The 24,450-nt window shown below is 46.2% G+C and overlaps 1 protein-coding gene across 2 annotated transcripts in view; it reads left to right on the top strand.

The window, feature by feature from the left end:
• LOC139420304 (lysine-specific demethylase 4B-like) overlaps positions 1–24,450 on the top strand; it is an 86,280-nt gene that overhangs the window by 5,443 nt on the left and 56,387 nt on the right. For both annotated transcript variants that reach the window (XM_071170290.1, XM_071170377.1), the window contains exons 2-7: positions 976–1,259; positions 1,444–1,619; positions 2,018–2,132; positions 4,865–5,058; positions 19,295–19,344; positions 21,689–21,792. In XM_071170290.1, coding sequence (XP_071026391.1) covers positions 990–1,259; positions 1,444–1,619; positions 2,018–2,132; positions 4,865–5,058; positions 19,295–19,344; positions 21,689–21,792 — 909 coding nt within the window. In that variant the 5' untranslated portion in view covers positions 976–989. The remainder of the gene's footprint in view (positions 1–975; positions 1,260–1,443; positions 1,620–2,017; positions 2,133–4,864; positions 5,059–19,294; positions 19,345–21,688; positions 21,793–24,450) is intronic.

Here is a 24,450-nt window from a genome sequence, read left to right as displayed (position 1 = left end):
CTGACATCTTTTTATTTCAGCTCATGTAATATGGGACTAACACTTTACTTGTTGCGTTTGATATATTTTCCCAGTATAGTTGATTTTATTTAAATACATAGCGTCTGTCTATATGTGGTAAAATACACGTTTAAAAATGTCGACCTGTTCTCTCGATTGCTCTCGGTCGACCTATAATTTTTTGTTGTTGTCTGGGACAGCCCTAGTCATGCGCCCGTTAAACAGCCGCCATTACATTAATAATGCAACATGTTTAGTGACAACCTATAGTAGAGTTGAAAATGCGATGGAAATATATATATATTTTTGGCACCACGTCATCACACACTTTTATCAGCAACAAGTCAATTTGATAGAAACGCATCTCTGGTTGAATAAAAAAAAAAAAAAAGTAAAATGTTATTTATGCAGCTCTTAGAATATTCGCATGAAAATCTGTCGCCAAGGACACATAGCTACTGATTGTTATTTCCCCACCTAGAAAATCCTACAAAATTATTGCCTAAACGTCTCAATACCTTTTCTGATGCATTTCAAAAACCATACTTCCTTCAGTTTGAAATGCTTTTGAATGTACTGTCAGGCTGATGTGTAATAAACTGAAACATTTGCCGTTTGGCAACCTGTGCCGTAGTCACTGTTACCTAGGGTGGGGTTTTCGAGACTAGATACATATGAACCCAGGTCTGTCGGTGCCTTATTGGGCTCCCGGGTGGCGCAGCAGTCTTAGACACGGCATCACAGTGCTAGAGGCATCACTACAGTCCCTGGTTAGAATCCAGGCTGTATCGCATCCGGCCGTGATTGGGAGTCTCATAGGGCGGCGCACAATTGGCCCAGTGTCGTCAGGGTAGGCCGTCATTGTAAATAAAAATGTGTTCTTAACTGACTTACCTAGTTAAATAAAGGTAAAAAAATAAATACAAATGTATTGCTTTTTTTATTCTATTCGCTGTCATTCCTTTCTATTTCCAGTTCTACCTGCCACCATGTCGCTGGAAGCACCAGACATGGGCCAAGATCCTGCACCAGACATGTCCCCAGAACTAGCAGCAGATTCCTCTCCAGCCCCAGAATTACCCCCTGAGCTAACACCAGATACAGCCCCAGAACTAGCTGCAGATTCAGCTCCGGTCCCAGTAATGAATCCAGGTTGTAAGATCATGACATTCCGGCCCACCATGGAGGAATTCAAGGACTTTGCCAAATACATTGCCTACATGGAGACTCAAGGAGCACACCGCGCAGGCCTGGCGAAGGTACACACACATCAGGACAGTTTAGTTTAAATTGCCAAACACTAATAATTCATCCTTGTATTGTTATTGCCTCTCCATCTCACTTGGTCACGGTTGTCTCTTTTCCCTTTCTTTCACTCTCGCCCCCTCACATCCTCACTCACTCACTTTCACATTTCCTCCCTCCATCCTGCCCTTCTTGCAGGTGATTCCCCCCAAGGGCTGGAAGCCACGGAAGTCATATGACGTCATTGAGGAGATGACGATCCCTGCTCCCATCATGCAGGTGGTGACGGGCCAGTCAGGCCTCTTTACCCAGTACAACATCCAGAAGAAGTCCATGACTGTGGGGGAGTACCGCCAACTGGCCAACAGCAGAAAGTAGGACCTCACATCACCCAGCTCCCAGACATTCTACACCCATCGAGACCCATTCAGAATAATGAAGAAGATACATTACTGTTATGATCAGAGACAGTTTTTTTTTTTTCACAGTGAAAACTAAAGAATAATTTATTCTCCCAGTTTACATTATTTTTTTTTTTTTGTAGTTTAAAAACAAATTTTATATAAAATGTTTTCTTTCCCAATCACAGCAATTTAGGTTACCACAGTTATGAAGAGTTGAAACCATTACAAATGGCACAGTATGATTGTGAACCTTTGATTTATCACTTTTCCATTGATATTATTGGGTTGCCTTTTATCACCTGTTTCACTGCCTTTCTCATTTAATATCTGTCTGGTGAACTATAGACCTCTCTCCCCTCCACTCCCAGGTACTGTACTCCCCGACACAAGGACTTTGACGACCTGGAGAGGAAGTACTGGAAGAACCTCACCTTTGTGTCTCCAATCTACGGGGCTGACGTCAGCGGCTCCATCTATGACTCCGTAAGTCAGCCCAGGAACAAGCCTTACTTATTAGACATGCAGACCTGCGAACATGCATGCATTTTGCGTACCAAAATTCTCTGGCCATGTACGATCCGAGTTAAAAGTACGCATAAATGAAAATGGGCTGATACATATATTTTTTATAAAAAAATAAATCCACTGAGTAAATCTAATATCCCGATTGTCGAGCTGCAACACACAGACATGTACAGAGTTTTTATCAACGGACATGGAGATGAATATATAATTGTTCGACTAGCTACCCCATGTCTGCCCCTCCTGTTTGTTGTCATACTGAGTTTGCCCACTGTCAGCTGTACGTCAACACATGGACAAATCCCTTTTCGACTCAGTGTGTTGTGGAAAGGTAAACACTAATTGTTTCAAGTTAATGTTAGGGAACATTTTTCCACTTAACATTACGAGGATCACGCAACCTGATAGACTGTAACTGTCATTATTATCCACGTCACAAAAAGCATTACAAAAGTATAATGAAAAATAAATATGAACGTCTTGGCGGCGGGGGGGTTGCGTTCCTGCACGCGTCTGGTACTCTTAAAAAGTTGGACAGGGTTGGCAGGGCTGCACATGGATTGTGAACATTAGTAACGTGTTTCTTATGGGACAAGTTCAAATAGTGCTTACCTCCCTGTTACTGTTTTCTTCTGTTTCACGCCATCTGAACACGACCCTGGATTCGGAAAGTATTCAGACTCCTTCACCTTTTCCACGTTTTATTATAAAAGGGATTAAATAGTTTTTTTCCTGCCGCTCATCAATCTACAAACAATATCCCATAATGACAAAGCAAAAACAGTTAAAAAAAAAAATAATGTTTGCATGTATTCAGACCCTTTACCCAGTACTTTGTTGAAGCACCTTCGGCAGCGATTACAGTCTCGGGTCTTCTTGGGTATGACGCTACAAGCTTAGCACACCTTTATTTGGGGAGTTTTTCCCCATTCTTCTCTGCAGATCCTCTCAAGCTCTGTCAGGTTGGCTGGGGAGCGTCGCTGCACAGCTATTTTCAGGTCTCTCCAGAGATGTTCGATCAGGTTCAAGTCCGGGCTCTGGCTGGGCCACTCATGGACATTCAGAGACTTGTCCCGAAGCCACTCCTGCGTTGTCTTGGCTGTGTGCTTAGGGTCATTGTGCTGTTGGGAGGTGAACCTTGGCCCCAGTCTGAGGTCCTGAGCTCTCTGGAGCAGGTTTTCATCAAGGATTTTTTAAAATACTTTTTTATTTAACCCAGCCATCGGTTAAGAACAAATTCTTATTTTCAATGATGGCCTAGGAACAGTGGGTTAACTGCCTTGTTCAGGGGCAGAACGACACATTTGTACCATGTCAGCTCGGGGATTCGATCTTGCAACCTTTCGGTTACTAGTCCAACACTCTAACCACTAGGCTACCCTGCCAGATCTCTCAGTACTCTGCTCCATTCATCTTTCCCTCAATCCTGACTAGTCTCCCCTTCCCTGCCACTGAAAAACATCCCCACAACAAAGTTCAATCTTGCTTTCATCAGACCAAAGAATCTTGTTTCCCATGGTCTGAGAATCCTTTAGGTGCCTTTTGGCAAACTCTAACAAGCTGTCATGTGCTTTTTACTGAGGAGTGTCCTCCACTCCACTATAAAGTCTTGCTTGGTGGAATGTTGCAGAGATGGTTGTCTTTCCGGAAGGTTCTCCGATCTCCACAGAGGAGCTCTGTCAGAGTGACCATCGGGTTCTTGGTCACCTCCCTGACCCAGGCCCATCTTCCCCGATTGCTCAGTTTGTCCTGGTAGCCAGCTCTAGGAAGAGTCTTGCTGGTTTTAAACTACTTCCATTTAAGAATGATGGAGGCCACTGTTCTTGGGGACCTTCAATGCTGCAGAAATGTTTTCGTACCCTTCCCCAGATCTGTGGCTCGACACAATCCTGTCTCAGAGCTCTATGGACAATTCCTTCGACCTCATGGCTTGGTTTTTGCTCTGACATGCTCTGTCAACTGTGGGACCTTATATAGACAGCTGTGTGCCTTTCCAAATCATTTCCAATCAATTGAATTTACCACAGTAGGGCTCTAATGAAGTTGTAGAAACATCTCAAGGACGATCAATGGAAACAGGATGCTGAGCTCAATTTAGAGTCTCTTAACAAATGGTCTGAGTACGTATGTATAGAAGGAAGGTATTTCCGTTTTAATTTTTTACTAAATTAGCAAAAAATTATAACCTGTTATCGCTTCGTCATTATGTGTGTAGATGGAGGACATTTTGTAATTAATCCATTTTAGAATAAGGCTGTAACTTAACCAAATGTGGAAAAGGGGAAGTGGTCTGATTACTTTAAGAATGCACTAAAGTTACAAATGGTGTGGAATTCCTTAGTACTAAGTACACGACGGTAACACCTGTTGAGAAGTTTTAATTAAAAATAGCTGAAATATCATGTCTTCATGTGATGTGGCCTTAATACCATCTGGTGGTGAACATGTATTACTACATGGCCTTGAACATCAATGGCAATCTTAGTCCTCATAGTAGTATAGCTAGCTATGTTATGCACTGGTATAAGACTAGCTGAAGTACAATTGTGACAAACAAACAGTTTAACTCCATGTCTATAGGCATGGCTTTTTTTTCATTCAATTTATTTTTTAAATGTAGCCAATATGCTTTCATTGGGTCACCGTATTCACCCCCCCCCCCCCCCCCCCCTCCTCTGTCTGTGTGTTTCCAGGAGATCAGTGAGTGGAACATCGGCCACCTGAACACGCTGCTGGACATGGTGGAGCAGGAGTGTGGCATTGTGATCGAGGGGGTGAACACTCCCTACCTGTACTTTGGCATGTGGAAGACCACCTTCGCCTGGCACACAGAGGACATGGATCTCTACAGTATCAACTACCTCCACTTTGGAGAGCCCAAGTCCTGGTCAGTGGCTACATTTGTCTTTTAACTTCTTTGCATCTCTGTCTCTCACTGTCTCACTGTCTCTGCATCTCTGTCTCTCACTGTCTCACTGTCTCTGCATCTCTGTCTCTCACTGTCTCTGCATCTCTGTCTCACTGTCTCTGCATCTCTGTCTCACTGTCTCTGCATCTCTGTCTCACTGTCTCTGCATCTCTGTCTCACTGTCTCTGCATCTCTGTCTCACTGTCTCTGCATCTCTGTCTCTCACTGTCTCACTGTCTCTGTCTCTCACTGTCTCACTGTCTCTGCATCTCTGTCTCACTGTCTCTGCATCTCTGTCTCACTGTCTCTGCATCTCTGTCTCTCACTGTCTCACTGTCTCTGCATCTCTGTCTCACTGTCTCTGCATCTCTGTCTCACTGTCTCTGCATCTCTGTCTCACTGTCTCTGCATCTCTGTCTCACTGTCTCTGCATCTCTGTCTCTCACTGTCTCACTGTCTCTGTCTCTCACTGTCTCACTGTCTCTGCATCTCTGTCTCTCACTGTCTCTGCATCTCTGTCTCACTGTCTCTGCATCTCTGTCTCTCACTGTCTCTGCATCTCTGTCTCACTGTCTCTGCATCTCTGTCTCACTGTCTCTGCATCTCTGTCTCACTGTCTCTGCATCTCTGTCTCACTGTCTCTGCATCTCTGTCTCTCACTGTCTCTGCATCTCTGTCTCACTGTCTCTGCATCTCTGTCTCACTGTCTCTGCATCTCTGTCTCACTGTCTCTGCATCTCTGTCTCTCACTGTCTCACTGTCTCTGTCTCTCACTGTCTCACTGTCTCTGCATCTCTGTCTCTCACTGTCTCTGCATCTCTGTCTCACTGTCTCTGCATCTCTGTCTCACTGTCTCTGCATCTCTGTCTCACTGTCTCTGCGTCTCTGCATCTCTGTCTCACTGTCTCTGCATCTCTGTCTCTCACTGTCTCTGCATCTCTGTCTCACTGTCTCTGCATCTCTGTCTCACTGTCTCTGCATCTCTGTCTCACTGTCTCTGCATCTCTGTCTCACTGTCTCTGCATCTCTGTCTCTCACTGTCTCACTGTCTCTGCATCTCTGTCTCTCACTGTCTCACTGTCTCTGCATCTCTGTCTCTCACTGTCTCTGCATCTCTGTCTCACTGTCTCTGCATCTCTGTCTCACTGTCTCTGCATCTCTGTCTCACTGTCTCTGCATCTCTGTCTCACTGTCTCTGCATCTCTGTCTCACTGTCTCTGCATCTCTGTCTCACTGTCTCTGCATCTCTGTCTCTCACTGTCTCACTGTCTCTGTCTCTCACTGTCTCACTGTCTCTGCATCTCTGTCTCACTGTCTCTGCATCTCTGTCTCACTGTCTCTGCATCTCTGTCTCTCACTGTCTCACTGTCTCTGCATCTCTGTCTCACTGTCTCTGCATCTCTGTCTCACTGTCTCTGCATCTCTGTCTCACTGTCTCTGCATCTCTGTCTCACTGTCTCTGCATCTCTGTCTCTCACTGTCTCACTGTCTCTGTCTCTCACTGTCTCACTGTCTCTGCATCTCTGTCTCTCACTGTCTCTGCATCTCTGTCTCACTGTCTCTGCATCTCTGTCTCTCACTGTCTCTGCATCTCTGTCTCACTGTCTCTGCATCTCTGTCTCTCACTGTCTCTGCATCTCTGTCTCACTGTCTCTGCATCTCTGTCTCACTGTCTCTGCATCTCTGTCTCACTGTCTCTGCATCTCTGTCTCTCACTGTCTCACTGTCTCTGCATCTCTGTCTCTCACTGTCTCTGCATCTCTGTCTCACTGTCTCTGCATCTCTGTCTCACTGTCTCTGCATCTCTGTCTCACTGTCTCTGCATCTCTGTCTCACTGTCTCTGCATCTCTGTCTCACTGTCTCTGCATCTCTGTCTCTCACTGTCTCTGCATCTCTGTCTCACTGTCTCTGCATCTCTGTCTCACTGTCTCTGCATCTCTGTCTCACTGTCTCTGCATCTCTGTCTCTCACTGTCTCTGCATCTCTGTCTCTCACTGTCTCTGCATCTCTGTCTCACTGTCTCTGCATCTCTGTCTCACTGTCTCTGCATCTCTGTCTCACTGTCTCTGCATCTCTGTCTCACTGTCTCTGCATCTCTGTCTCTCACTGTCTCTGCATCTCTGTCTCTCACTGTCTCTGCATCTCTTCTCACTTCAAAATATACATCAAATTACTTCTGTAGGTCATTTAGCACTTGTTTTGGGGGATTTCAACACATTCCTCGTGGTCATCTCTATTTTATGTGACAGCTTTTTGCTGCAATTGCATCTACATAAAAAAATTGCATCTACATGGCAAGCCGAAATCACTCCTTGATTTCAGGATCTGGACAGGCTTTCGGCAGCTGCTTCTCCTAGCATCTATCATCTACATGTATAAAGCTGAAAGTGAGTTAAGGAGACTGTCCATTTACTTCTGTACTTAAACAGGTGGTCACTGGAGGACGGTCTAGACCGATGGTCACCAACCTTTTTTGAGTCAAGGTCGCTTTCTGAGTCAAAATGCAAACTGAGATCTACCACTAGGATTTTATTTAAAAAACATGACTTAAAAACGCGTGTGTGTGTGTGTGTGTGTGTAACTGTAATCTAATTCACATCCAAATGGCAATATAGATCTGTGCAATATCCATATCTCGAGATCCATATTGTGTGCACTATTTTGAAACGCCACTCGGCCGCGAGTAAAGTCCAGTTTTATAGTGTTCGCTGCTTGTCGTCTCTCTCCCCCTCTCCTCTTGCAGCCCCGCCCCTATGTGTATTTTCTGTGAATATGAGTGTGTCCTACAAGCAATCTTAAATTGTCCAGGGCCAACCATCCCATCACTCGTCCCTAGGTAGCAGTAGTGCTCTTCAAACACCTCTCTCTCTCTCTCTCCCCTGTCGTTTTCTTATTCATCTTGTAATACGACCCCCCCCCTGTCGAGCCTCTCTATTCCCAAAGTCTTCACTCTGCATCCAATTCTATTTCTTAACGTTTATGGCTCTCCCAACACTGAATCACATTAAGAGCCTCAATTTGTCAACACACCTACATCAATTTCTTCAACCATTTCACTTGGAAGCGAATAGGAAAAGCAGCACTACTGCATAGGCCCTGCGGTATCTCACACTCAAGGGGTTCATCCCAGATGGCACCCTATTCCCTATATAGTGCACTACTTTAGACCAGAGGCCCTATGGCACCCTATTCCCTATATAGTGCACTACATTAGACCAGAGCCCTTTGGGCCCTATATAGGGAACGGGGTGCCATTTGGGACGTAGGCTTAAACTAACAGCCACTCCTGGCTAAATGAGTCGCACGGCAGCAAGGTAATGGTGGTAGATAAGGGTATCGACAGAACGCTAATGGAGGGAGACGCTACGTCAAAGTATCAGTAACGGTGGTGATCTTACCTGGCAACCTTGGTCTCTCTCTCTCACGCTCTCTCTCCTTCAATCTCTCCATGGTCTCGCTGGGTGACTAATTACCCACTCCACCATCAGTCAAGGATTGATCTTCTCTTGTTATTTTAACTTGTATGTTTTGACTCCAAACTTGTTCCTGAAGAGCTACCTTCCTGTAGGTTTTCACTCCAACCCTGTTCCTGGAGAGCTACCATCCTGTAGGTTTTCACTCCAACCCTGTTCCTGAAGAGCTACCATCCTGTAGGTTTTCACTCCAACCCTGTTCCTGCAGAGCTACCCTCCTGTAGGTTTTCACTCCAACCCTAATCGAGCACACCTTATTCTAATAATTAGCTGGTTGATGAGCTGAACCAGGTTAGTTACAACAGGGGTTGGAGTGAGAACCTACAGGATGGTAGCTCTTCAGGAACAGGGGTTGGAGTGAGAACCTACAGCAGGGTAGCTCTCCAGGAACATGTTTGTAGAGCCTTGGTTTAAGCTATATGTTTTATTGGAGGATAAAAGTCTGCAAATATGACTGTAGTCATACACACAACACATTTCCCCGGAACAAGTTTGTTTTTCCCCCCCATCTCCCCTCCAGTAGAACTAGAAAAGACTCCAGCCAGAACAGGCTTGATTTAGAAAATACTTGTCTTATGATACAGTAGCCTACTAAAGCAAGAATTTTCATTTGAAGATATCCTATCCTTATTTTGCTGGTGCTGTCATTTGACAAGTAGCAATGGCCATTTATAATGTAGGAAGTAGAGGGAGGTTTTCATGATGGAATGAGATCAAGGGGCTCTGAACTGAGCCAGGCCTCACTTGCTGTGCTCATTACTACACAGGCAGGCTTTTCTCTTTCTCTCACTCTGGTGGCTACCTCTTACCTTTACCTCTTTCTCCCCTTCCTTTTCTCTCTCTCTCACTCTCTCCTTTCTTGACCTCTTGCTTTCTCTTTGCTGATTTGCTCTGTCCCTTCCTCCTCACTCCCTTGGAGGTCCCCTGCACCATACCTGTTCAGCTCAGAGGGAACCGTTCTATTTTTCTTTCTTTTCTTCCTCTCATTTAGTCTCTCCCCTCCCGTTGCTTTTAAACCTCTCACTCAGTGGGTGGCCTGTAGTACCTGCGCTGACTCTGAGTGTACCAATCAATACCAGCATCAGTGTTTGTGTGTACCTGAGCCTTCACTTCCACTCTCCCACCATTCTCCTCTTTTCCTATTTGTCTGTCTCTTTGGATTTGTGTGTGTTTCGGCGAGTGTGTGCACATTGCATTTGTGAGCGTGTTTGTGCGCGGTGTCTGTGCGCGCGATGTGGGTGTGAGCTGTTTGTGTGTGTGTGTGTGTGTGTTAGAGCGGGGCGTGAGCTGTGTGTGTGAGCTGTGCGTGTGCGGTGCGCGTGTGCGGTGCGTGTGTGTGTGAGCGGTGCGTGTACATGCGTGTGAGTGGTGCGTGTGAGCGGTGCGTGTACGTGTGTGAGCGGTGTGTGTGTGTGAGCGGTGTGTGTGTGTGAGCGGTGTGTGTGTGTGAGCGTTTTGTGTGTGTGTGTGTGAGCGGTGTGTGTGTGAGCGGTGTGTGTGTGAGCGGTGTGTGTGAGCGGTGGCGGTGTTTGTGTGTGAGCGGTGTGTGTGTGTGTGTGTGTGAGCGTTGTGTGTGTGTGTGTGTGTGTGTGTGTGTGTTTGTGTGTGTGAGCGGTGCGTGTGAGCGGTGAGAGCGGTGCGTGTGAGAGCGGTGCGTGTGTGAGCGGCGCGTGTGTATGAGCGGCACGTGAGAGCGGTGTGTGTGTGTGTGTGAGCGGCACGTGAGAACGGTGTGTGTGTGTGTGGCACGCGAGAGCGGTGTGTGTGTGTGTGTGTGAGCGGCACGCGAGAGCGGTGTGTGTGTGTGTGTGTGTGAGTGTGTGTGAGCGGCACGCGTGAGCGGCACGCGTGAGCGGTGTGTGTGTGTGAGAGCGGTGTGTGTGTGTGTGTGAGAGCGGTGTGGGTGTGTGCGCAAGCGGTGTGTGTGTGAGAGCGGCGCGTTAATGCGGAGCGTGAGAGAGGTGTGCGTGTGTGAGCGGCGTGTGAGCGGCGTGCGTGTGTGTGTGTGAGCGGCGTGCGTGTGTGTGTGTGTGAGCGGCGCGTGTGTGTGTGAGCGGCGCGTGTGTGCGGCGCGTGTGTGTGTGAGAGCGGTGTGCGTGTGAGAGGCGTGCGTGTGTGAGAGCGGCGTGCGTGTGAGCGGCGTGCGTGTGTGAGAGCGGTGTTTGTGTGTGTGTGAGCGGCGTGTGTGTTTGTGTGAGCGGCGCGTGTGTGTGTGAGCGGCGCGCGTGTGTGTGTGTGTGTGTGTGTGTGTGTGTGAGTGAGAGCGGCGCGTGTGTGTGTGTGAGAGCGGCGCGCGTGTGTGTGTGTGTGAGAGTGGCTCGTGTGTGTGTGTGTGTGAGAGCGGCGCGTGTGTGTGTGTGTGTGAGAGCGGCGCGTGTGTGTGTGTGAGAGCGGCGTGCGTGCGTGTGTGTGTGTGTGAGTGGCTTTCCCTCTTACATATGCCCCTGTGAGGAAAAGTAATCTTCCCTTGTCACTCGTTAAAAGTACATTTACTCACTTGGATGCACCCCACAACTCTGTTTAACCGTGAATGTGTGTGTAGTGGGGAGAACATTCAAACACACACACACTTCTTCCCCTCTTTTTTTTGGAAATTGAATCATTTTCACTTTGGGGGTAATTACAGTATGTTAAACTGTGTGCAAGGAGCTGTCCCCCCCCCCCCCCCCCCCGTGCAGCCACTGTGAAATTAACTCCATTCCCCTCCAACTCTGCTGCCGTCTGTCATTACCCCCCCAAATAATCTGTTGTCAGATGCTGTAAACATTGCCCGGTGGTTTGCAGAGAGTAAGAGAAACTGCTGAAAATGAACATCTTAAAATTGCATTGACTCCATTTATTATGCAGAGTGAGAGTCCATTATGGGTTCATTGTTCACTTAATTTTATAGATTTATCAGGTATTAGATGACGCTGGCTGTTTTTGTGTCTCTTCGGGAAGGATGGAGATGTCAGTGCCACAGTATTGTTGCATTGGAAGTGTTTAATGAATGGAGACAACTGGCAATAGTTCAAATTATAGTGATGTCAACGGGATGTTTTCCATCCGCTTGCATTGTGAATCTGAAACCTTTTTAGAAGGCCTTGACAGGTACGTTTCCCAAAGACGACATAAAGATCCTCTTTTAGCACTAAGGTTATCTTGGTAGGCCGTTGACGAACGATTATCTTAAAGTTAAAAGGGTTGTTTTTTTGGGGGGAAACTCGACCAAGACCAGGAGAGAATGGAGAGATGATATGACCAGTCTTGTCTGTTAAACTACTGTGTGTGTGTGTGTGTGTTATTGAGCTACATCTTGAAGACTGCGTTGACACGCAACACCACAAGCCTATGTGTTGCAAATCAACTGGCTTGGCTGTGTAGCTCAGCAAAACCGAGATGAGTTGAGCAGCCGTGAACAACCGTATTAAAACACTGATGAACTGTAATTAATTTGGAGTTTATTCAACAGGATATTGGTTTGGGATATTAAACGTTTTCATGACTTTGGTTCCCTTGGTAACCCTGCTGTGTCGCAGGTTAGTTTAGGGTCAAATTCCAAATGTCGCTTACACATTTCTATATGCCCTTTCCCATATTCTCCCTACTCTAACACGGAACCCAAACCGGCTGCGCACGTGCGCTATCGTGCATACATTTATTTTGCCCCCCCCCACACACCAAACCCGATCACGACATGCAGGTTAAAATTTTAAAAACTCTGAACCAATGACATTAATTTGGGGACAGATCGAAAAGCATTAAACATGTATGGCAATTTAGCTAGTTAGCTTGCACTTGCTAGCTAACGTTAACTTGTCCTATTTCACTAACGTGCTGTTTGTTGCTAGCGAATTTGTCCTGGGATATAAACATTGAGTTGTTATTTTACCTGAAATGCACAAAGTCCTCTACTCCGACAATTAATCCACACATAAAACGACCAACCGAATTGTTTCTAGTCATCTCTCCTCCTTCCAGGCTTTTTCATCTTTTAATTTATATGGTGACCGCATCTAAACTTTCATAGTATTAAAACGACTACCGGTAAAACAGTTCATCTTTCATTCACCCACGTGGGTATAACCAATGAGGAGATGGCACGTGGGTACCTGCTTCTATAAACCAATGAGGAGATGGGAGAGGCAGGACTTTCAGCACGATCTGTGTCAGAAATAGAAAGGATTTCTATTTTAGCCCTTTCATCGCAGACACTCGTTGGTGCCCGCGAGTAGTGTGGGTGCAATAATTGAATAACATGGATTTCTACATTTATTTTGCGACGCTCGTAAGCCATTCACAAGCACCCCATTTTTAATATCAGAGCCATAGATATGCACATTTAATTAAAAAGTTAAAAAATTTTAAAATTGTATTTAACTAAGCAAGTCAGTGAAGAACATTTCTTATTTACAATGACGGCCTACACCGGCCAAACCCAGACGACACTGGGCCAATTGTGCGCCGCCCTATGGGACTCCCAATCACAGCCAGACGTGATGAAGCCTGGATTCGAACCAGAGACTGCATTGACGCCTCTTGCACTGAGATGCAGTGCCTTAGTGGCGCAGCGGTCTAAGTATGTAACTAACATCTCAGAATAGGATGGCTGATCTAGGATCAGGTCCACCCCTTTCTATTCAATCTTATTAATTTTGATCTGAAAGGCGAAACTGATTGTCAGTCAGCACTCGTTCTGACACGTTGGATACATACGGCCCTGGTCAGCGTTACAAAATCGCATTTGATGCTATGCCAATAGAGCTGGTAGTTCAAATCTAATTTTCCGCTGAACACAACTAGTAGACTTTAAAATGCTTTACTTGCGAACCCTTTCCCAACAATACGGAGTTAAAAAGTAGGAAAATAATGTCAAAAAAGGAAACGGTAACACAATTCAACAACAACGAGACTATATACAAGGAGTACCGGTGCAGGGGTACGAGGTAGTTGAGGCAATATGTAGGGGGGTAAAAGTGACTAGGCAATCAGGATAAATAATAGAGTAGCAGCAGCGTCGTCTATGAAGCGTGAGACAGAACTGAGTATATGTTGTCTTCAGAAAGTATTCACAACCCTTTGACTTTTTCCACATTTTGTGTTACAGCCTGAAGTTTGAAAATGTATTAAATGTAGATGTTTTGTCACTGGCCTACACACAATACCCCATAATGTCAGAGGAATTATTTTTGTAATTTATTTTGAGTCAAGTATTCAACCCCTTTTGTTATGGCAAGCCTAAATAAGTTCAGGTGTGAACATGGGCTTATTAACAGGTCTCCTAATATATTGCATGGACTCACTCTGTGTGTAATAATATTGTTTAACCATTTTTTTTAATGACGACATCATCCCTGTACCCAAAACATACAATTGTCTGTAAGGTCCCTCAGTCGAGCGGTGAATTTCAAACACAGATTTAACCACAAAGACCAGGGAGGTTTTCCATTGCCTTGCAAAGAAGGGCACCTATTGGTAGATGGGTAAAAATATTAAAAGCAGACATTGAATATCCCTTTGAGCATGGTGAAGTTATTAATTATCAATACACTCAGTCACAACAAAGCTGCAGGCGTCCTTCCTAACTCAGTTGCCGGAAAGGAAGGAAACGGCTCAGGGATTTCACCTTGAGGACGATGGTGACTTTAAACCAGTTACAGAGTTTAATGGCTGTGATAGGAGAGAACTGAGGATGGTTTAACAACATTGTAGTTCCTCCACAATACTAACCTAAATGACAGCATGAAAAGAAGGAAGCCTGTACAGAATACACATTTCAAAACATGCATCCTGTTTGGAACAAGGCACCAAAGTAATACTGCACAAAAAAATGTCAGAGCAATTCACTTTTTGACCTGAATAGAAAGTATTATGTTTGGGACAAATAGAACTGTACACAACACTGAGTATCACACTCTGTATTTTCAAGCATAGTGGTGGCTGCGTCATGTTATGGGGATGCTTGCAATCGCTGAGGAGTGAGAATTAAAAAGGAAAGAATAGAAACGGAATAGACAAACACAGGCAAAATCCTGGGAGGTGAATTTACCTTTCAGCAGGACAATAACCTAAAAGTCAAGGCCACATCTACACTGGAGGTGCTTACCAAGAAGACGGTGAATGTTCCTGAGTGGACGATTTACAGTTTTGACTTAAATCTGACGGAAAATCTAGGGCAAGACATGAAAATGGTTGTCTAGCAATGCTCAACAACCAATTTGACAGAGCTTGAAGAATTTTGAAAAGAACGAGTTAATGTTGCACCATCCAGATGTGGAAAGCTCTTAGAGACCCAGAAAGACTCAGCTGTCATCGCTGCCAAATGTTCTTCTACAAAGTATTGACTCAGGGGTGTGAATAGTTATGTAAATGAGATTTCTGTATTTAATTATTAATGCATTTCTAAAAAACATGTTTTCATTTTGTCATTATCATGGGATATTGTGTGTAGATGAAATAATAATTTGAATACATTTTGAATTCAGGAATGAATACTTTCTGAAGGCAATGTGTGTGTGTGTTGGAGTGTCAATGTAGTAGTGCTGCACAGGTTGACTCCTAACCTGCAGTCCCTACGGTTATGCAACACTCACTACAGAGTTCCAAACTGCCTCTGAAAGCAACATCAGCACACAAACGGTTTGTCAGGAGCTTCATGGAATGGGTTTTCTTGGACGAGCAGCCGCACACAAGCCTAAGATCACCATGCGCGTCGGCTGGATGGGGTGTAAAGCTGGCCGCCGTTGGACTCTGGAGCAGTGGTAAATGCGTTCTCTGGAGTGATGAATCACGCTTCACCATCTGGCAGTCTGACAGACGAATCTCGGTTTGGCAGATGCCAGGAGAATGCGACCTGCCCCAGTGCATAGTGCCAACTGTAAATTTTGGTGGATGAGGAATAATGGTCTGGGGTTGTTTTTCATGATTCGGGCAAAGCCTCTTAGTTCCAGTGAAGGGAAATCTTAATACTACAGCCTACAATGACATTCTATATGATTCTATACAACTTTGTGGCAACAGTTTGGGGAAGGCCCTTTCCTGTTTCAGCATGACAATGCTCCCGTGCACAAAGTGAGGTCCATACAGAAATGGTTTGTCGAGATCAGTGTGGTAGAACTTGACTGGCCTGCACAGAGCCCTGACCTCAACCCCACTGAACACCTTTGGGATGAATTGGAACACCGACTGCGAGCCGGACCTACTCGCCCAACGTCAGTGCTAGACCTCACTAATGCTTGTGGCTGAATGGAAGCAAGTGCTCACAGAAATACTCCAACATCAAGTGGAAAGCCTTCCCAGAAGAGTGGAGGCTGTTATAGCAGCAAAGGCAGGACCAAATCCATATTAATGCCCATGATTTTGAAAATGTTCGACATGTATATTTGAAGGGGTCTCCACATACTTTTGTATTTATAGTTTTATTTTATTATATTTGTATTTTTTATTTCATCTTTATTTAACCAGGTAGGCTAGTTGAGAACAAGTTCTCATTTACAACTGCGACGTGGCCAAGAATAAAGCAAAGCAGTTCGACACAAACAACAACACAGAGTTACACATGGAATAAACAAACAACAAACAGAATCAATAATACAGTAGAAAAAAATCTATATACACTGTGTGCAAATGAGGTAAGATAAGGGAGGCAATAAATAGGCCATGTTGGCGAAGTAATTACAATATTGATACCAATTAAACACTGGAGTGATTGAGGTGCAGAAAAATGTGCAAGTAGAGATACTGGGGTGCAAAGGAGCAAGAAAAATAAATAAATAAATACAGTATGGGGATGAGGTAGTTGGATGGGCTATTTACAAGATGGGCTATGTACAGGTACAGTGATCTGTGAGCTGCTCTGACAGCTGGTGCTTAAAGCTAGTGAGGGAGATATGAGTCTCCAGCTTCAGTGATTTTTGTAGTTCGTTCCAGTCATTGGCAGCAGAGAACTGGAAGGAAAGGAGGCCAGAGGAATTGGCTTTGGGGGTGACTAGTGAGATATACTTGCTGGAGCTTGTGCTACGGGTGGGTGCTGCTATGGTGACCAATGAGCTGAGATAAGGCGGGGCTTTACCTAGCAGAGACTTGTAGATGACCTGGAGCCAGTGGGTTTGGCGACGAATATGAAGCGAGAGCCAGCCAACGAGAGCGTACAGGTCGCAATGGTGGGTAGTATATGGGGCTTTGGTGACAAAACGGATGGCACTGTGATAGACTGCAGCCAGTAGAGTGTTGGAGGCTATTTTGTAAATTACATAGTCGAGGATCGGTAGGATGGTCAGTTTTACGAGGGTATGTTTGGCAGCATGAGTGAAGGATGCTTTGTTGTGAAATAAGAAGCCGATTTTAGATTTAATTTTGGATTGGAGATGCTTAATGTGAGTCTGGAAGGAGAGTTTACAATCTTACCAGACACCTTGGTATTTGTAGTTGTCCACATATCCCAAGTCAGAACCGTGATCGCAGCAGCTTTCCAATCTTTAGGGATCTCAGATGATACGAAAGAGAGGTTGAACAGACTAGTAATATGGGTTGGAACAATTGCAGTGGATAATTTTAAGAAAGAGAGGGATTGTCTAGCCCGGCTGATTTGTAGGGGTCCAGATTTTGCCGCTCTTTCAGGACATCAGCTATCTGGATTTGGGTGAAGGAGAAATGGGGGAGGCTTGGGCGAGTTGCTGTGGGTGGTGCCGGGCAGTTGACCGGGGTAGGGGTTGCCAGGTGGAAAGCATGGTCAGCCGTAGAGAAATGCTTATTGAAATTCTCAATTATAGTTATTATATGATTTATCATTGGTGACAGTGTTTCCTAGTGACAGTGTTTCCTTTCAGTGCAGTGGGCAGCTGGGAGGAGGTGCTCTTATTCTCGATGGACTTTTTTAAGTTTGTGCTACAGGATGCAAATTTCAGTTGGAAAAAGATAGCCTTAGCTTTCCCCACTTCCTGTGTATATTGGTTCCTAACTTCCCTGAAAAGTTGCATACCACAGGGGCTATTCGATGCTAATGCAGAACACCACCGGATGTTTTTGTGCTGGTCAAGGGCAGTTGGGTCTGGAGTGAACCAAGGGCTATATCTTTTTTATTTAATGGAGCATGCTTATTTAAGATGGTGAGGAAGGCACTTTTCAAGAATAACCAGGCATCCTCTACTGATGGTACAAGGTCAATATCATTCCAGGATACCCCGGCCAGGTCGATTAAAAAGGGCAGGTTGGTTAGGATGATATCTATGAGGGTGCCCGTGTTTACGCATATCAAGCCTGTCTCAAAATACAACACTGCGCCTTTAAAACATAAGATTTTTACATGACTGGCTTATCAAAGACAGCTTGAAATGTAGCCTACATGTTTTGTGCTCTTGTAGGAAGCAGTAATTCCCCATTTGCTGACCTATATTTATCTATAACTGGGCTGGTAACTCGCTAACTAGCAAATAACACGTGCGGCTCTGTCCCCTGATCTGAAAAGCGTATTCACTGGCGGCTGATTGAAAGACTGCTTGTGGGCTACCCCCACCAATAGAATTCTACTGCGTTGCGCTCTGGCTCTGCCTTCATAAAAATCACAGGCTCAATCTGGCAAAGTTAGATTTGTTTTGGTTTGTTGCATTGAGAATGGGCGGAAATAATGTTAATTTGATCACAGAAAAAAACAATGATCTACAGAGCATTCAAAAAGTATTCAGACCACTTCCCTTTTCCACGTTTTGTTACGTTACAGCCTTATTCTAAAACGTATTAAATAAAATCTACAATTTTACAATACCCTATAATGAAAAGGCAAAAAAGTTTTTTAGAAAAAAAATCAAAACAGAAATACCTTATTTACATACAGTACCAGTCAAAAGTTTTAGAACACCTACTCATTCAAGGTTTTTCTACATTTTAGAATAATAATGAGGACATCAAAACTATGAAATAACACATGGAATCATGTAGTACTACATAACTCTGTGTTTATCGTTTTGATATCTTCTATTATTCTACAATGTAGAAAATTGTTAAGATAAAGAAAAACCTTGAGTAGGTGTTCTAAAACTTTTGACTGGTACTGCAATATAACACACACACACCCACACACACACACACACACACACACACACACACACACACACACACACACACACACACACACACACACACACACACACACACACACACACACACAGATTGTAATATTGAGACAAACCTGCAAGTTGACCACCTTCTTTACCTACAACTAATGATCATGCACTCCCCTCTCCGCCCACCCGATGGCAGTCTAACACAGCGGCACTCCGTCACCATAGACTCCATAATCTGCCTTTCTATTTTGATCACTGAAACAAGCTTTTGGCCAGAGGGAGGTTGAGGTGCAGATTTTGTACATGGTGCGTTATACAGAGGTCTCTGAGGGGTTAAGCGTTCTCTAAACTGTAGTAAATAATTGTTGTATTAACAAATGCAGTAAAAGCTCTGGCTCTCTAATGCGGACAGATAGGGAGAGATTTACCTCTTCTCTCTTTCCCTTGGTTTCACATGATTTCATTTGAAATGGGGAAAGAGCACTACAAAGTCCTCGTCATTTGATTTCTCAAAGATGGTCTGATTAATTACCTTTCATGTTTGGGATATTAGCCCAGTTAAGTGTGTGTGTGTGTGTGTGTGTAATGAGGACTTTGACCAGAGTGCTAAGCATTTAGATCCTTAAACTGTAATTTCTCCTTCTCTCTTCTTTATTCCCCTTCACCCACTTAATTTTCTCTTTCTCTTTCCCTCCATTCAGGTATGCCATCCCACCTGAGCACGGGAAAAGGCTGGAGAGGCTGGCTCAAGGTAAGACTACTCCAGATCCTCATGCACACTGACCATGTTTTACTATATACCGCCACGGAACGGTTTCAGTTTTTACTTGACATTCTATAATGGTATTTTAGTGTTTGGTTTGCTAAATGTGATACGCCACTCCGCCGTGTGTAGAGTTAGTTTATTTAGTTTACTCTGCTATCTCTATTTCCATGCCGCTTTTCACACAGACCGAGGCCTGCCCCCCGTCACTCAAGGAGCACAGTTTTTGTTGCTCGACCATGAGACAACTTGCGTTCAGTCTGCATGGTCAATGCAGCACATGCTAACACTGCTGATTTCCACTTTGCTCTTAATATAAATCCACAAGCGTTCTATAATTATGCTATTAGTTTGTATCTTACTGTCTGCAAACAGCTAGTTTGTCTTTTCTACGCAAGTTGTGGCTAATAGTTTTAGCCACTAATTAGCTAATTCTAATAGCTATGTTGGCTATGAGTCAGCACAAACGTAGCTAGCTAATGAAGCCTGATACCAGTGATGGTGTAGACCTAAATTGACGTGTTTGTGCAACAGTGTCTTCTAAATCAAAGAGAAATAGGTGAAGCATGAATATGTTAGCTGCACGTAATAGCTAAGAGAACATTCAATGTAGCCAAAGGTTATTGGGTCCCCTAGGAAACTCTGACCAACCCTTTGGTTCCTACCCTGTCACAATAACTCCTGCCTGGCTTTTTCTTTCATTGTCATGTCAAACAACACTGTGTTCAAAGTGACCACTATCATATACTAATAATAATTATTCTACATCCATGATTCCAACAATTCACCCAAGTTTTTATTTTTTTCATATAAAATTGCAAGTCATGTTGCAGTTATTGTTGAAAATAAATAAAGCTTCGATTTTTCTTGCCATATCGTGCAGCTCTAAGTGGCAGTGTGGAAATGATCTCAAATGAGTGCAGGGAATGCAGAAATAGATTCTTTTTGATTTGAAGTTTGATTGAACAGTATAAAACAATCAGAATGGAGAAAGCCCCATTTGAAATCGCTTAGAAAAATCACTTAGGAGAGAGAACTTCATCTCAAACTCAAAGGACAAAATGAAGCTTAAAGTTAATATTGCCCCGGGGAGAGTTTCACAGTGCCAGCTGCATTTTAATGGGGATTAATACACGGGCTCGGCAGCACATTATTCACCTTTATCAGCTCACGCAGCAGCCGCCAGAGAAAGAGCCTCTGAGACCAACAGGCTCTGAAACAATGCAATGAAAATGAAGTTTGAAATGGGCCTCGATTATACTGTCAGTTACATTAAAGTTTAACTGGGCAAACGATCTCCCATTCTTTGAGGCATGGCACAGACGGCTCGTCAGAGGTGTGAGAGAGCGAGAGACAGAGAAACAGATCTCTTTCCCTCTTTTCTAGTAAGTTGAAGGCCTCGGACACTAATGATTATACGAGAGACGCTGGTTTGTTTTTGAAGAGATGGCTCTGGTCGTGAAATGAATTGTAGTCCTCTGAAGAGGGGCGATGAAGAAAGAGGTGAGGGTTTTACACATGATTGAGATTAGTTTTTGTTTAGGGGACAGCCACCTCTCGCCCTGAAAAGTCTGTGTAGAAAAGGCGACATAAATGGGCCGTAGAAGTCTTTAAAAAAAAGACAAAAGAAAGATGAAATGGTATGATGCAGAAAATAACCGCCACTCGCATGCTTTCACAAGTTTGAAAAAAGAAAATGGTGTCATGACACAGCTGGCACAAGCTCTCAAGTACTTTATATGATATCACCAGGCACCATTTGATGCTGGTCGGCGGAGGTATGTTCCTATGTGTCAACAAAAGTTTCTCACTCTTCAGTTTGGCTTGTCGTGCAGCCTGGTCCGGTGACCCGTTGGCGGTGACCCGGGGTCCGACACAAAGGGAGGGATTGTGGGACCAAGGAAATTATGATAATTAAAGACTTTCTGGGCGTGCACTGCATGTTGCTCAGAGCGCTGTGACCCCCATGTTTTCCGTCTGACAGAGGGGAGAGCTCTTTACTGATAACCCCCAACCACCAATTATATCTCCCATTTGGGAGGAGAGCGTAAGCCTGTCCTGCAATGTCTCTGTCTGTAAGAAGCCAGACCTCCCTCCTGTGGCTTATCCACTCCCCGGACGTGGGGTTATGTAGTCGACATAAGCAGGAAGCCGATGACAAAATTATAGTGTATTGTTTGAGGTTTTAAATGTTACAATTTCCCTTGGGAAACACGCCATATTTCACATGCAGAACACGTTTCACTAGTATGGATGCCACAACAGGTGGATTCAGGAAATGGGAGGCAATTTAGTAATGTGGTGTTTTTGTGTGTTGTTCCCCCACCTGCAGGTTTCTTCCCAGGCAGTTCCCAGGGCTGTGACGCCTTTCTCCGCCACAAGATGACTCTCATCTCCCCGTCCATACTGAAGAAGTACAGCATCCCCTTCGACAGGGTGGGTCGTAGAACGAGCAATGGCAGGAAGACCGGGGTGGTGGCTGAGGTCTGGGGGGGGGGGGGGTGCTGAGGTCTGGGGGGGGGGTGCTGAGGTCTGGGGGGGAGGGGCGCTGAGGTCTGGGGGGAGGGGCGCTGAGGTCTGGGGGTTAGGGGCGCTGAGGTCTGGGGGGGGAGGGGCGCTGAGGTCTGGGGGGTGGGGGGGGGGGGGGGGGGTGCTGAGGTCTGGGGGGGAGGGGCGCTGAGGTCTGGGGGGAGGGGCGCTGAGGTCTGGGGGTTAGGGGCGCTGAGGTCTGGGGGGGAGGGGCGCTGAGGTCTGGGGGGGAGGGGCGCTGAGGTCTGGGGGTTAGGGGCGCTGAGGTCTGGGGGGGAGGGGCGCTGAGGTCTGGGGGGGGGGGCGCTGAGGTCTGGGGGGGGAGGGGCGCTGAGGTCTGGGGGGGGGGGGGCGCTGAGGTCCGGGGGTGTGGTGGCTGAGGTCTGGGAGGGAGGGGCGCTGAGGTCTGGGGGGGTTAGGGGCGCTGAGGTCTGGGGGGGTGGTGGCTGAGGTCTGGGGTGGAGGGGCGCTGAGGTCTGGGGTGGAGGGGCGCTGAGGTCTGGGGGTTAGGGGCGCTGAGGTCTGGGGACGAGGGGCGCTGAGGTCTGGGGGGTAGGGGCGCTGAGGTCTGGGGGGGGGGGGCGCTGAGGTCTGGGGGGGGGGGGGGGTGGGTGCTGAGGTCTGGGGGGGAGGGGCGCTGAGGTCTGGGGGGAGGGGCGCTGAGGTCTGGGGGGGTGGTGGCTGAGGTCTGGGGGGAGGGGCGCTGAGGTCTGGGGGTTAGGGGCGCTGAGGTCTGGGGGGGAGGGGCGCTGAGGTCTGGGGGGGAGGGGCGCTGAGGTCTGGGGGTTAGGGGCGCTGAGGTCTGGGGGGAGGGGCGCTGAGGTCTGGGGGGGAGGGGCGCTGAGGTCTGGGGGGGAGGGGCGCTGAGGTCCGGGGGTGTGGTGGCTGAGGTCTGGGAGGGAGGGGCGCTGAGGTCTGGAGGGGTTAGGGGCGCTGAGGTCTGGGGGGGTGGTGGCTGAGGTCTGGGGTGGAGGGGCGCTGAGGTCTGGGGTGGAGGGGCGCTGAGGTCTGGGGGTTAGGGGCGCTGAGGTCTGGGGACGAGGGGCGCTGAGGTCTGGGGGGTAGGGGCGCTGAGGTCTGGGGGGTAGGGGCGCTGAGGTCTGGGGGGGAGGGGCGCTGAGGTCATGCTGGGGAGGGGCGCTGAGGTCTGGGGGGGAGGGGCGCTGAGGTCTGGGGGGGAGGGGCGCTGAGGTCTGGGGGGGAGGGGCGCTGAGGTCTGGGGGGGTTAGGGGCGCTGAGGTCTGGGGGGGTGGTGGCTGAGGTCTGGGGTGGAGGGGCGCTGAGGTCTGGGGTGGAGGGGCGCTGATGTCTGGGGGTTAGGGGCGCTGAGGTCTGGGGGGGAGGGGCGCTGAGGTCTGGGGGGGGGGGCGCTGAGTTCTGGAGAAAGCCTGCATCCTTTTTTATAAAGCATCTCAGTATTACGGTTCTGAACGTTAAAACTTTTAAATGAAATTGAGATCCTTAACGTTAAGAAAAATATCTTATTTTATTTTTGGGGGTAGATGCAGAAAGTAAACATCATAGCGGGTTAAGTTGGACAACAACTAAGAGCATTCAAGTGTGAAGCTCAACTTATCAGTTGTTTAGGTGTCCTGGTTACCACGCTGTGAACAGTATGACGCAAACTCATGCACTGTTTCGTCTTGCTCATCTCAATATCCCAGCGTATTTTTGTTGATGATGTGCTCAGCTTTAATGAAGTTGCGAGACATTACAAGCCAAAAAATTGTGAGATGCAGCATTCCATTGCAAGATACAGCTTTTGATTGTCGACAAATAGGCCTAGTGCACGGTTCTGACTGTCTGCCTGGTGGCTGACCTGTCTACACTGATAGATAGACCTAGTGCACGGTTCTGACTGTCTGCCTGGTGGCTGACCTGTCTATACTGATAGATAGACCTAGTGCACGGTTCTGACTGCCTGCCTGGTGGCTGTCCTGTCCACGTGCAAGGAGTCGACCAATCAATTATTTGGTAGTCGACTCCACCCACCATGTCATAATATTTAACAGTTGGAAAGATGTCAGGGAAAGGTAGGCGACAGCAGCGAAGTCCTGCATGGCAATACTTTGAGAAGTTAAATGAGAATGGGAATTAAATGGGAATTCATATGGAATAAGGTAATCATGGCTGCCATTGGTTACAATCTGCCACAATGGCAATGTGCCAACTATACTGTATGAGGGCAAATAGACCTATCTTAATGTGCACATGGAAATAAATGGACTAATATTTGACTAAAATGACTGCGACTTAAAAATACACAAAAATTGTCCCAGGTTTTAGTCGACTGATAATAACTAAAACTAAGGATGAAATGACTAAAATGTGACTTGAGACTAAAAGGTATTTTAGTCATAAATACTCTATTAAATCTAAAATGGATGCCAAAATGAACACTGCAGCACCCTGCTCTGAGACGCTTGACACATACAGGCCTAGGGCTCTGAAGTTTTAATAGCAACACTGTTCCATGAGGGATTATATATATGGAAATAAAGGAAGTAACAGCATCCATCTAATTGATGTCATACATGCACATTTAACCAATAACAGACCTCTAAC

The sequence above is a fragment of the Oncorhynchus clarkii genome, chromosome 1 (assembly GCF_045791955.1).
Source record: "Oncorhynchus clarkii lewisi isolate Uvic-CL-2024 chromosome 1, UVic_Ocla_1.0, whole genome shotgun sequence".
Lineage (NCBI taxonomy): Eukaryota > Metazoa > Chordata > Actinopteri > Salmoniformes > Salmonidae > Oncorhynchus > Oncorhynchus clarkii.
This window is presented reverse-complemented; position numbering and strand designations above follow the sequence as displayed.